The sequence below is a fragment of the Triturus cristatus genome, chromosome 5_2 (assembly GCF_964204655.1).
Source record: "Triturus cristatus chromosome 5_2, aTriCri1.1, whole genome shotgun sequence".
Taxonomy (NCBI): domain Eukaryota; kingdom Metazoa; phylum Chordata; class Amphibia; order Caudata; family Salamandridae; genus Triturus; species Triturus cristatus.
In genome coordinates, this window is record NC_140588.1 from 33,392,675 (window position 1) to 33,405,114 (window position 12,440).

Below are 12,440 nucleotides of genomic sequence, written 5' to 3' on the forward strand. Positions count from 1 at the left end.
TCACTGAACCAATATAAGGGAAGGGGCAACTTCATAGAGAATATTTTTACGTATTTCATACTGCTTACTTTCCAACACCCGAACAAACAATATTATCTCTAGTCATACAATCCGAATATATGCTCTTGGGAGCCTCCGTTATACACCACAGCCGTGCATGACAGGTCTCTCTAGTTGCAGTGTCGGTTATTAGGATGGAGGACCTCAGAAAAATACCCACTGATGAACATCAGGGATGCTGCTGCGCAGAGAAACCATTTTTATTAATACAGCAGACAGGCTGTTAAGTAATATGTTTCCACATTGTACTTACCATACCTGCCCAATACCCTGGTGCAGAATGCCCTAAATGTAGATGGGTACTGTCTGGTAACAGGTAATTTTTCAACTAATTTTTTCGGTAAGCTATTCGTAATTCTGGAGTTGAAACTGACCCAAAAATCCCTTTTAGCATCTCTTGAAGCACTTATGGGCTACATACCGGATATCTAAAAACTGATCAAAGGATTTGCAACACTGCTTTTCTTATTGGCTAACCAGTTGGTGGCACTAGATTAGAGGTGACCATATCTCACAAATAAGTGACTATCTGTAATGGATGCGAATACCACTTTTAATAAAAATAGAGAGGAGAAATTGCTCATCTTCAAAATAATTTTATTACATCCTACAACAATATTCTGCCCCACAAAAATATAGAAAACTCTGAAAGTGCATATTAAAACAATCACTCATACTTCCATAACTGAGTACATATAAAAAAGCCATTGTTCCCAAATATTAAATAAATAAGCGCCAATGAACTGTGCATCAAAAATAGTTATATTCTTATGTACTCTACCAGAAAGTCCACTAAAGATACTAACCCTCCCCATATTTTAACAGATTAAACATGAATTATAAAGAAATATTTAAAATTTGTGTAAACCATGTCTCACCTAATCAAAGGCATGACGACTTCTTATACTGAAAAAACCAGCCCAGAATAAATCAAATATACATATTATTCTGTAATTTCTATTTTGTAAGTCAAAGTGGAATTCAAGAAAGTAATGCCTAAGTAAAACTTGGAATTCTTTAAGTAACTGTATGTTGTGTGTGCTTCTTAAGCTTGAATAGAGTTAGGAGTTCAGGATATTCATGTAGGTTATTCGTACAAGAGGCACATTGGTGAGTGTGTTATACAGAATTGAAAAACCCACACAACACACCTTTAAGCACGGTGAATGTAAGTTCCAGTCCCTTTCACAATGTTTTAAAAAAATATAGGATTAAAAAAATACGCAAGTGCACTAATTGCAATCAATGTGAATATTTAACTTGAAACCGAGAGCCTTTCTGTTAAACATTTTTAAAATAGGTGATTCAATTTATGTGTGGGTGTTTTTCAAATATGGCACAACTGTTCATTTCTTGATTTTGAAATACCACTTACGGCACATAGTGCATGTATGCTAATGCAAACTGCCCCACAACATCAATGTAACATCTTTCACATTCTATGCAATAACGCCCTAAAATTGCATAATCTATGGTGGATAGGCCTAGGGCAAGGAGGTAGTGCTTTATAACGGCAGTAATTTTAAAATGAATAATCAGTGATAACATTTTGACAGATGTGTGTATAGATAACATCCGCCGAGGTCAACAGTCTTTGGGTCACAGAAAAATAGCAAATTTGTATTCAACAAATTAGATCTATAAAAATAAATCCTGTATGGTACGACTGGACTGTGATCTAAAAATACAGAATTTGTCTCTCAGAGGCAACATTAGGCTCAGTCTCTCTCACTGAAAACCCATTTTTGGTCATCTGAGTCGCTGCAGGGTCGCAGTAATGGTGCTGGATTGCCATTGTGACCTTTCATCTCGGCTTGAATACATTTCTGAGTTTGTACATGGAACAAAGTACCATCCTGAAAAAGAAAAACAGTATCAGTTTACTTGTACTTAAAGAATTCCAATTTAGAGATAATCTTAAATTGAAAGAGCTGCATTGTTGCAATATTCTAAGTAAAATCTGTATGTTTAGCACAAAGGGTTATCAGTGCTAGAGTAATTTAGGTTCTCTTGATCAATGGCCTATTTTTGGCTAAGAACATATTGGAATATCCGACATTAGGAAAAAGAACTTAGGAGAAAAAGTGGATGGAGGTGTGTGTAGCTAACTCAAGCTCAAATCAGGATCAGTGTTACAACATAAGGCCACGCAATTTACTGAAGTTGGTACCACATCTCTAATCTCTTAACACACCTTTGTAAATCTATGTAAATCGCAGGTTTATTCAATTTGGGTAAACTGATGTGTACCTTAAAATTGTTCCAGAAGGGAAAGAGTTAATACATAGTCTAAAAGCATATCGCTATGTTGGATTTAGGACTACGAAAAAAAAAAAAAAAAAAGAGACCAAAAATACCCTAACTATGGCTAGCAATGAGAGGACCTGATTAAAAATAGAGAAAGCCTAACAGAAAGTGGATTTATTGGTCAAGAGTTGAAGGGCAATATGCTGCAGAATCTACTACAGCGGGGTCACCTCCAAAACATGTGTTTAAACTGAGGTAAAGAGAGAGAGTCCCAGAGCAGAAACACGATCAGGAACATTGCTGGAAAATTTGATATGCAGACATTGGGGCTCCAACTCAAAGGGATCTATGGGCAATGCAGATTGCACAGTGCTGGATGCATTTTGCAACCGGAATCTAAAGCAGCTGCTTGCAGACTTTGGTTCACTGTATCAAAAACAGCGGAAAGACTGAAGAGTATAATGCCCATAGGGTGGCCCTCCTCAAAACCCAAACATCTAGCACAATGACCAATCAGGGCAATTCCAAGGCAAAAGCCTATCAGGGCTGCAACAAATGGCATTGATGATATATTTACCTCACTGACTCAAGCAGAAAGTGTTGTACTTGTTTGTCGCCCGAGTGAGTCCCAGTGAAGAGTTTTGCGGCTGTGAGAGCCAAGATTCATATGATCTGATTCATTAATGGTCCAACCATCATTATTTATGCAATATCCATATCTCATGCGCATTGCAAATTTGCTTTTGGCGGCACAGCCCTTAGTTCAGTGTTGCTGGTGAGTGGGCGCCGGGAGGGACTCCGATTGGGCTGGATTTGGTTTGGTAGGGGCCTGTGCAGCAGGCAACGTGCACAGTTTTTTTTCAGAATACCAAGCCCCGGCACGCCCGCACCCCACGAGTCATCAGCGGTTCAGCTGGGTCAGCCCGACGACATCGAGCCTCGAGGGCAGGCAGCAGCACCAGGCCTATCAGTTAAATAAAGGCAGTGCCCCGGCCGCCCATCACCAGTAAACCGTAAGTACTAAGTAAATGAGCACAGCCTATTGCCAAACCAACGTGCTATTTTTTTTCTTGAGCCAAGCATGGTGGTGCGACGGTCACCGTGGTAGCTCCGGCTCCACAATCTGAAAATTCGACCATGCCCAGGGCCGTGGCCTAGCTGTATATTATATAACGATAGGGCGGGACGGGGTTAAGTTAAAGGCCCTGCCCGGACCCAGCCCTTTCAGCCTCCTCGGTCTGACCACGGTGCTAAAGAAGACCGCGTGACACTTAAACATTTGATTAAACACAGCAGCTCCAGAACTGTCTGTGTATGTGATGGGTAGGCTGTCTCAGCGTTGCTGATCACTTGCGCTTGAGATCGAACTCTCTATAAAGATGCCGAAAGTCTTGAAGAGAGATCAATTCGTGCCTGGGGTACAGGGAAATCTTTCCCCAAGGGGGTACTGGAACAATGTTAAGTAACAGCTTCGAGATGACAACGTGTCTAGTAGAATTATCTGCAGGCACACTAATTATTTCACTTGCGCGGTAACCTCAGCTCAAGACGCCTACAGCACGGTTTGCTGAGATTAGAAGCCACAAACTTTATCGAGGCCCTGAGCTCCGCTAAAGTGCCTCATTGAAAGATATTGAAGAACAATCACAAAAGAAATGAAACCAAGATTTAATTTAAGGCACGCCTGAATGGTGACTACAGCAGCGCACAATTAATTTGCCAATTACTTTCGTGTACATACACTTGGTTTACAGCCCAGACCTCTTGGGCTCATGACTCTCACCAGAAATGGGGGTCAGAGAAGAGCAACAGGCCGAAACACAAGCGAAAATCCAGAAGTGGGGAGGGAGTGTGAAATAAATACACCTGGGAGAATGCTTTCTGTAGCTGGCACGGTGGAGTCTGAAAAGCAGTGCGGTGTAAAGTGTGCAGTGCTTTGATTCTCAAACTGGGCCGCCACCGATATTTTCTCTGAAGAAACCAGAAAATTATCTTTTCCTAGCAGTCACCAAACAAGGGCCTAACTTCAGTAATTAGACTAAATTCAATCAATATCGGGGTAGGACCGGAAACATGATCCTGAAACACTACCTAGAACACTGGTGATGTGAGCAAACACCACAGTAGTGCCCGTCGCCTGACTATTTAGCTACCCACTGCATTAATTCCCATTAACCCTTTGCCTACCTCCTTAGTTTTATGATCGTTAAGTTCTAGCCTTCTACCAGGGTCTGGGCTGGAGCTGCCGATTTGAAAACGGCCCCCATCTTGCACTACAGAGGTGTGCATATATCACTTGTAGTACCGCTTTCACAGCGTCCCAGGTGCCCCTTCCATACTGGACCTTACTCTCCAGCCACTGAATTCAGTGGGAAGAAATATAAACAAGTACACCCAAACATATCCGGGTCAGTGCGTCTTGGTTACATAAAAGCAATAGCACAGATGTCGGCCAAGCGTCTCTCACTGTGTCAGCCCCCATCTCTTTTTCTCTGTTTCTCTAACAATTTTCCCACACTCTCCAACATCCTTGTTCTCCCTTTTTAAATCTTTTCATAACTCTTACTTCCTGTCTTTCTCTCTTCTCAAGCATCCTCTCCTCCCCGGTCTTTATCAGCTTCCTCTCTCCTCCCATCCTCTTTCCTTCTATCACCAGTCACTAGTCACTTATCACTGCGGTTCTCACCTGGCCTCCTCCCTCTTTTAAAACCAGTGCCCTGGAGCAAGAGTGTCTCAACGCTACGACTGACAAGTTGAGAATGTTCTGATGAAGAAAAATGTTTACCAACATGCAAATAGGATTTACACATACATTTTACAATAAATATTTTGCTGACCTTTTTGTGCTTTGTGGAGAACATCTGTATTTGCTGGATGAACCCTTTAGTGATCAGAGGTTTACCTTTTCTTTCTGTATTTTTATTAAAGTGTTCTTAATGTAATTTGCAATATCTTTTGTGATCTAATCGCACACTGGCTGAGCAATGCTGTTCTCAAGTGCACATTCTATGTTGCTCTTCTCCACATGTGAATAAATGATATGATTTAATCTTTTTTCAAAATTTTCACAGGGTAAGGGAACCTCCTATCAAAACTTTACTATGATTCCGTATCATGCAGATATTCGGGGAGACGTCGGGTCTTTTTATGAATCCCCTGAAGTCCACACTGTGGGTACTGGGGGGTTCGACTCCATTGCAGGAGTGGGCGTCCTCGGTGAGGATGGCGGAGGGGGAGCTTCAGTATCTAGGGGTATTCTTATCACCTACTCCGTCGATTTCTTGGGGGCGAAACGTGGTGCCCGTGTGGGAGCGGGTTTGCCGAGACATTAAATTATGGACTCGCATGCCGCTCACTATTTTTGGCCGGTCTGCGATTTTTAAAATGGTGGCTCTTCCTCATCTTCTGTATCAGCTGCAGAATCACCCCTATGTGATCTCACCGGAATGGTTCCGTCGGGTGAATTCGACTCTGGGTCAGTTTCTGTGGGAGGGTGGGGGGGGGGGGGGTACAGGGGGCGGTGCGAGTGGCCTTACGGACGTGCTTCCTCTCAACATATACTTGGGGTCTGGCAACGTCGGATCTGCTCTCATATTATCATGCTTCCCACCTGCTGGTTCTGAATGAGTGGTGGTAGGGGAGGGGGGGGGACCCGGCATACGCAGTGGAGCGGCGGCTCATGGCCCCGCACACACTTCATACCTTGCTTTACTCCGCCGTGCATCAGGCGCGCTTGCCACCGGTGACGCAGGTAGTTTTTCGGATTTGCGGGTAGGCGCTGACGCGCATTGGGTGGTGGGGTGTGCTCACGCGGGAGACACCATTGTGGCACAATGGGCGACTACCACAGTTGGCGGCCCTGTCAGGGTTTGAGGGGTGGGATCGGATAGGCATCTCCACCATAGGTGAGGTGGTGCGGGGGTGCGTTCTGAAGTCCTTCCAGGATCCTCAACAGGAATTCAGCATGCCATGGACGCAGTTCTATAGATATCTACAGTTTCACCACGCACTCTCCCCAAGCCTGGTGGGGTTAGACTCCATAGCTGACTTTAGCCCAGTGGAGGCGAAGCTTTTTATGGGAGACCTCCAAGAAAAGAAAATCTCCAAGATATATCAATCGCTCGTTATCCACAGCGCCCCTTCGCTCCAGCAGCTCAAAGGGAAATGGGAGGACAATGTTGGGCCCCTTGATGAGACGGACTGGACGGATACACTGGCCTCGCCTCGGGGGGCGGCCATAGCTATCCGACTCCGACTTATACAATTTAAATATCTGCATAGGGCTTACTTTACCAGGCGGAGGTTGTGGCGGGCGGGCTTGATTGTCTCTCCGGAGTGTCTCCGCTGTGGACGGGAGGAGGGCTCCTTCTTCCACACGGTGTGGCTTGGTGGGTCATTGTCTCGGTTTTGGAGAGGGGTGTTGGCCTGCCTATCCGCGGTATTGGGCTGGGATCTTCCTGCTGACCCCAAGCTGACACTCTTGCACATTATGGAGGATATTGGTGGCAACATATACAAGAGACACTTACTGCTGCTGGGTCTCACGCTGGCCAAGAGGGATATCGCCCGGGCATGGAAGGCTCCAGCTGCCCCCTCACTAAATGTGTGGAAGAGGGGCTTGGACTTTAATATGGGCCTGGAGCTCCCTATTTTTGCAGCTAGGGGGTGCCCCCGTAAACACTACAAGATATGGAAGCGGTGGGCAGACTATAGGGGCCTCCCCCTGGAGCCAGTTCCAGAGGAGCGGGAGGAGGGGCTCATCTAGGTTCCCCCGGAGGAGGGGGGTACACGCAGGGACTGGGGTTGGATCTGTCCGGCTTATGCTCATTCAAGCTGTTGTTGGTTGGATACAGTATGGTGCGGTCGGGGGGGAGGGAGTCGGGAGGTGGGGGGGGAGTTGGGGAGTTGGTTTTCATCTGAAATGCATTCCAAGTATCCTATTATGATAAAAATGTCAATGTCATGATTAGTGCGCTGCTTGGGCCGATACCTCTGGGGTTACAGGGGCCGGCAATATATGTGTTTATTGACGAATAAAAACAATTTAAAAAAAAAAAAAAAAACTTTACTATGAGGAAGGCTCCCTTGCTGAAATTCAGATAGGGTACTACCTCTGACTATTAGCAGTGCCAGATGAGGATGTGTGTGGAGCCAATACAGTAAGTGGGTGGAGCTGGGGAAAAGTAGGTGTGGCCTCCGACAAACATTTGAGCACCTGGACTTCTTATTTTACAAATTAAGCACTGCCATACAGGCAATCTTAATTACCAACTACTGACCCATAGACCCAGACCCACGATTTACCAAATTTGCTGTAACTAGATGAAGCACAGACACATTTTACAGATAAGAGAGATGGCCATTGAACCCAGGTCAACAGGAGACTCATGCATGTCCTGGTCCATTTCAGCTTCAAAGCTTCCATAATTAAAGACGAAGTCTGCAGCTGCGTTTCTTTTCAACAGTCAATGCCTGTGCTCAAGTGTGGCCAGCCCCTGCCCAGACCAGGCCGCCCCCGCCGAAACACAATGATGCATGAAAGAAATCTCTCCTGACAAGCTTATTGTATAAAACTCTTTATAAACACACAGTGAAAAACATTTGAACGCTTAGCTGCGGTCTAATAAACAAGTGTTAGTGGGAGGAGGATGCAATTTGGCAATTGTGGATTTAAGAGTCTAGTATGTATTGTTATGCTTTAACTGTCGACTCTCCCACATGAACGCTTGTATGTTAATGAGCAAATAACTTCATCTCTCTGAACTTTAGTTTAGTGTCAAAATTAGCAATATGTAAGGACTCATTACAGGACATTTTATGCACTGGTCGCTCTTATAACTGGCTAACTTAATCAAGATATCTGACAGAGAAAAGCCCCAGTATTGGTCTGTCAACTTTGCAATGTTTAAAAAGTAAAAATATTATTTTAATAGTATGAAGAATTGTCCAAATTGAACACGTCGAGCAACCCTATGTATTATACTATGGCAATGAAGGGGCCTCGGGGAGGTCACAGATGGAATCTCCTGCCTGATTGCTTACCATCTCGTATACACAATAAGGCTAATGAAAGGGTTAATTCAATGCCTGGAGGGTTGAGAGGATTCTGGGTCAGAGTAAAACCTCCCAAGTTAATTCAGTAAACCACGATTAAATTACTCTAACTGACCATCCAGTGGTCAACGAAGGTGCACTACGACGGGAAGATGTGAAGAATGTAGTGTGGGGGGATATGTAACTTCAACGCGAGGGGAGCAAGTAAACAATTCCTTTTTTTTTAGTTACCCTCACACACCCTAGTGGTGTCATGCTTCATCATCGGGTCACCCCGACGCCTATAAGTCGGGTGGGCTCGACCACAGTGTTGGGAGCTCTTTGGAGAAGTTAAGGACCGGGGGGGCTGAAAGATTAAAATACCTCAGACAGATCCCCAGTTTCCCTTTATTGTTGGGTCTGCCTGGGTTATTAAAAATACTTAAAAACGGGTCTAGTGGGAGTATTATGGTCCTAAGACCCTAGTGCCAACATGTTTCAGTCTGTAAGCGGCCGTAAAGGTCCTGGACTTTCATCAGGGCAAAGGTTGGCCTCCCTGGTGGGCAGAGAGAGGGAACTCCCTATCCTGTCCGTGAATCAAGGGCAGAGAAGCTGCTCCTTTTATGTGTGACAGATAATTAATCTATCATGCGTAGTACTCCATCTGTAAAGAGAACAAAGAACAACAACATACAAATGTATGAGCACATAGTGGTAGTTCCAAAATGCTGCTTCCCATATACGTGCTTTGGAAAAAAAACGAGTCCACATGTGCCCACTGACTCTGTGACATAGTGGTGTTCTACCTTTTCCAAACATGTGCCAATTGCATCTGTATCTGTACATAATATTGCTACGTGACAGATTATCGTGTGGTGGCGATTTTGCTCGCATACTGACAATAAGTTCTTGCCAGATGGTGCGTGTTACCAAAGTGAAAGTCTCTGTATCTCAATCTCATTCATCACCCATTCCGTATCCATAGTGAAGATTTTATATATAAAGCAAAAACCAAAGGTAATGATGGACGGAGTGTTGAACATTGCAAGCACTCACCCCCAGTCAACTGATCTGGGTTTAATCCATCACCATTCTTTAACCCACTCTGCCACCCCAGTTCTGACATGGCCATATGCAAATCAGTCTGACCCTGTGCCTCATGAGAACAGTCCAGCCCGAACTCCCAAGCCATGTCTTCCCTGGACCGGAAACAAGCTTCCTAGGACCGGTTTCTGGCATTCCAGCCGTCTTCAGCCAGGCTTGCTTGAATCCAGTGGCAAAGTGAGCAAGGGACTCACGTCTGAGCATACCCTGCCAACTTATGGCGAACAAAGCAAAAACCAAAGGAAATGATGGACGGAGTGTTGAACATTGCAAGCACTCACCCACAGTCAACTGATCTGGGTTTAATCCATCACCATTCTTTAGCCCACTCTGCCACCCCAGTTCTGACATGGCCATATACAAATCAGTCTGACCCTGTGCCTCATGTGAACAGTCCAGCCCGAACTGCCAAGCCATGTCTTCCCTGGACCGGAAACAAGCTTCCTAGGACCGGTTTCTGGAATTTCAGCCGTCTTCAGCCAGGTTTGCTTGAATCCAGTGGCAAAGTGAGCAAGGGACTCACGTCTGAGCATACCCTGCCAACTTATGGCGAACAAAGCAAAAACCAAAGGAAATGATGGACGGAGTGTTGAACATTGCAAGCACTCACCCCCAGTCAACTGATCTGGGTTTAATCCATCACCATTCTTTAGCCCACTCTGCCATCCCAGTTCTGACATGGCCATATGCAAATCAGTCTGACCCTGTGCCTCATGGGAACAGTCCAGCCCGAACTGCCAAGCCATGTCTTCCCTGGACCGGAAACAAGCTTCCTAGGACCGGTTTCTGGCATTTCAGCCGTCTTCAGCAAGGCTTGCTTGAATTCAGTGGCAAAGTGAGCAAGGGACTCACGTCTGAGCATACCCTGCCAACTTATGGCGAACAAAGCAAAAACCAAAGGAAATGATGGACGGAGTGTTGAACATTGCAAGCACTCACCCCCAGTCAACTGATCTGGGTTTAATCCATCACCATTCTTTAGCCCACTCTGCCACCCCAGTTCTGACATGGCCATATGCAAATCAGTCTGACCCTGTGCCTCATGGGAACAGTCCAGCCCGACCTGCCAAGCCATGTCTTCCCTGGACCGGAAACAAGCTTCCTAGGACCGGTTTCTGGCATTTCAGCCGCCTTCAGCCAGGCTTGCTTGAATCCAGTGGCAAAGTGAGCAAGGGACTCACGTCTGAGCATACCCTGTCAACTTATGGCAAACAAAGCAAAAACCAAAGGAAATGATGGACGGAGTGTTGAACATTGCAAGCACTCCCCCCCAGTCAACTGATCTGGGTTTGATCCATCACCATTCTTTAGCCCACTCTGCCACCCCAGTTCTTTGTTCGCCATAAGTTGGCAGGGTATGCTCAGACGTGAGTCCCTTGCTCATTTTGCCACTGGATTCAAGCAAGCCTGGCTGAAGACGGCTGAAATTCCAGAAACCGGTCCTAGGAAGCTTGTTTCCGGTCCAGGGAAGACATGGCTTGGGAGTTCGGGCTGGACTGTTCCCATGAGGCACAGGGTCAGACTGATTTGCATATGGTCATGTCTGAACTGGGGTGGCAGAGTGGGCTAAAGAACGGTGATGGATTAAACCCAGATCAGTTGACTGGGGGTGAGTGCTTGCAATGTTCAACACTCCGTCCATAATTTCCTTTGGTTTTTGCTTTGTTCGCCATAAGTTGGCAGGGTATGCTCAGACGTGAGTCCCTTGCTCACTTTGCCACTGGATTCAAGGAAGCCTGGCTGAAGACGGCTGAAATGCCAGAAACCGGTCCTAGGAAGCTTGTTTCCGGTCCAGGGAAGACATGGCTTGGCAGTTCGGGCTGGACTGTTCCCATGAGGCACAGGGTCAGACTGATTTGCATATGGTCATGTCTGAACTGGGGTGGCAGAGTGGGCTAAAGAACGGTGATGGATTAAGCCCAGATCAGTTGACTGGGGGTGAGTGCTTGCATTGTTCAACACTCCGTCCATCATTTCCTTTGGTTTTTCATTTTATATATAGTCATATGTGATTGCCGTCACAAACATTCTTTAAATACAATGTACACAAACATATGATCTTACCCAAACTTTGGAGAGTCACCCTATCTCAGGGGACCGTGAGGCTTGTAGGGGTAGCTCTGTAGTCAGACCCTGTAGTTTGTCCCCCGTTGGGAGAGAAGAAGTTTAAAAGTCTAATCTAAGGGAAATGCTCTAAGGGACGCCTCCAGTAGCGGTGCTCCATATGATGGGAAACTTGATGACAACCCGCATCCCTACATTCTCGCCCAACACTTACTTCGTCAAGAGTCCTGCCCCGCCTGTTAACCTGCTTGGTTTCGGTTCCCGGCTTGTGCAAGACTATGTCGGAGATCGGTGTATTTGTACTTCCGCATCGCGCGCGAAATTGCTTGTTGATTCTCAATGACGCCTGACGTGTGACGTCATCGCGTCGTGGATGCGGAGCGCACATTACACTGGGCTCATGGGAAATGTAGTTGTGTGTGTCTGTGCCCGTAAACAACGGTAGTTCCTTATTAGAATCATGACGTAGATGCGCTTTAAAAGTATAATAAATCGATGCCAAACGGCGCTAATATCAAGCATCCCCTCCTTAATTAATTAACAATGAGAGAGTAATTTATAGGTCAAGTGAAGTAAGGATGCTGTAAAACAATTTTCATGTCTTGGAGATGTTGAGGAATACAAGTGATGTAATTGGTAGTAATGTCCAACGTGTGATGATATGGCGTTGTGGAGACGTAGCGTGGGAACCTACGACGTGATGGGAGATGTAGTTATTAATGGCACAAGTCGTGACCAATTGTAATCCAGTGTTTCGGTTGAACAAGAGATTGTAATTAGCAGGCAACAAAAAAGTATAGGGACTATATTTAATGAATATTATGTTTGCCAAGCGTGGGTGCCACTAGTTGCTAGGTACACATATCGATTAGGGAGTGTATCTACAACAATGTGCTGTGAGTTTAGTTCACATTAGCGAACATAGGAGCACG

General features: G+C 45.5%; 1 protein-coding gene across 2 annotated transcripts in view; it reads right to left on the minus strand.

The window, feature by feature from the left end:
* Positions 1-640: 640 nt before the first annotated feature.
* GALNT12 (polypeptide N-acetylgalactosaminyltransferase 12) overlaps positions 641-12,440 on the minus strand; it is a 668,716-nt gene continuing 656,916 nt past the window's right edge. For both annotated transcript variants that reach the window (XM_085606792.1, XM_085606791.1), the window contains exon 10: positions 641-1,916. In XM_085606792.1, the coding sequence (XP_085462918.1) occupies positions 1,779-1,916 (138 nt within the window). In that variant the 3' untranslated portion in view covers positions 641-1,778. The remainder of the gene's footprint in view (positions 1,917-12,440) is intronic.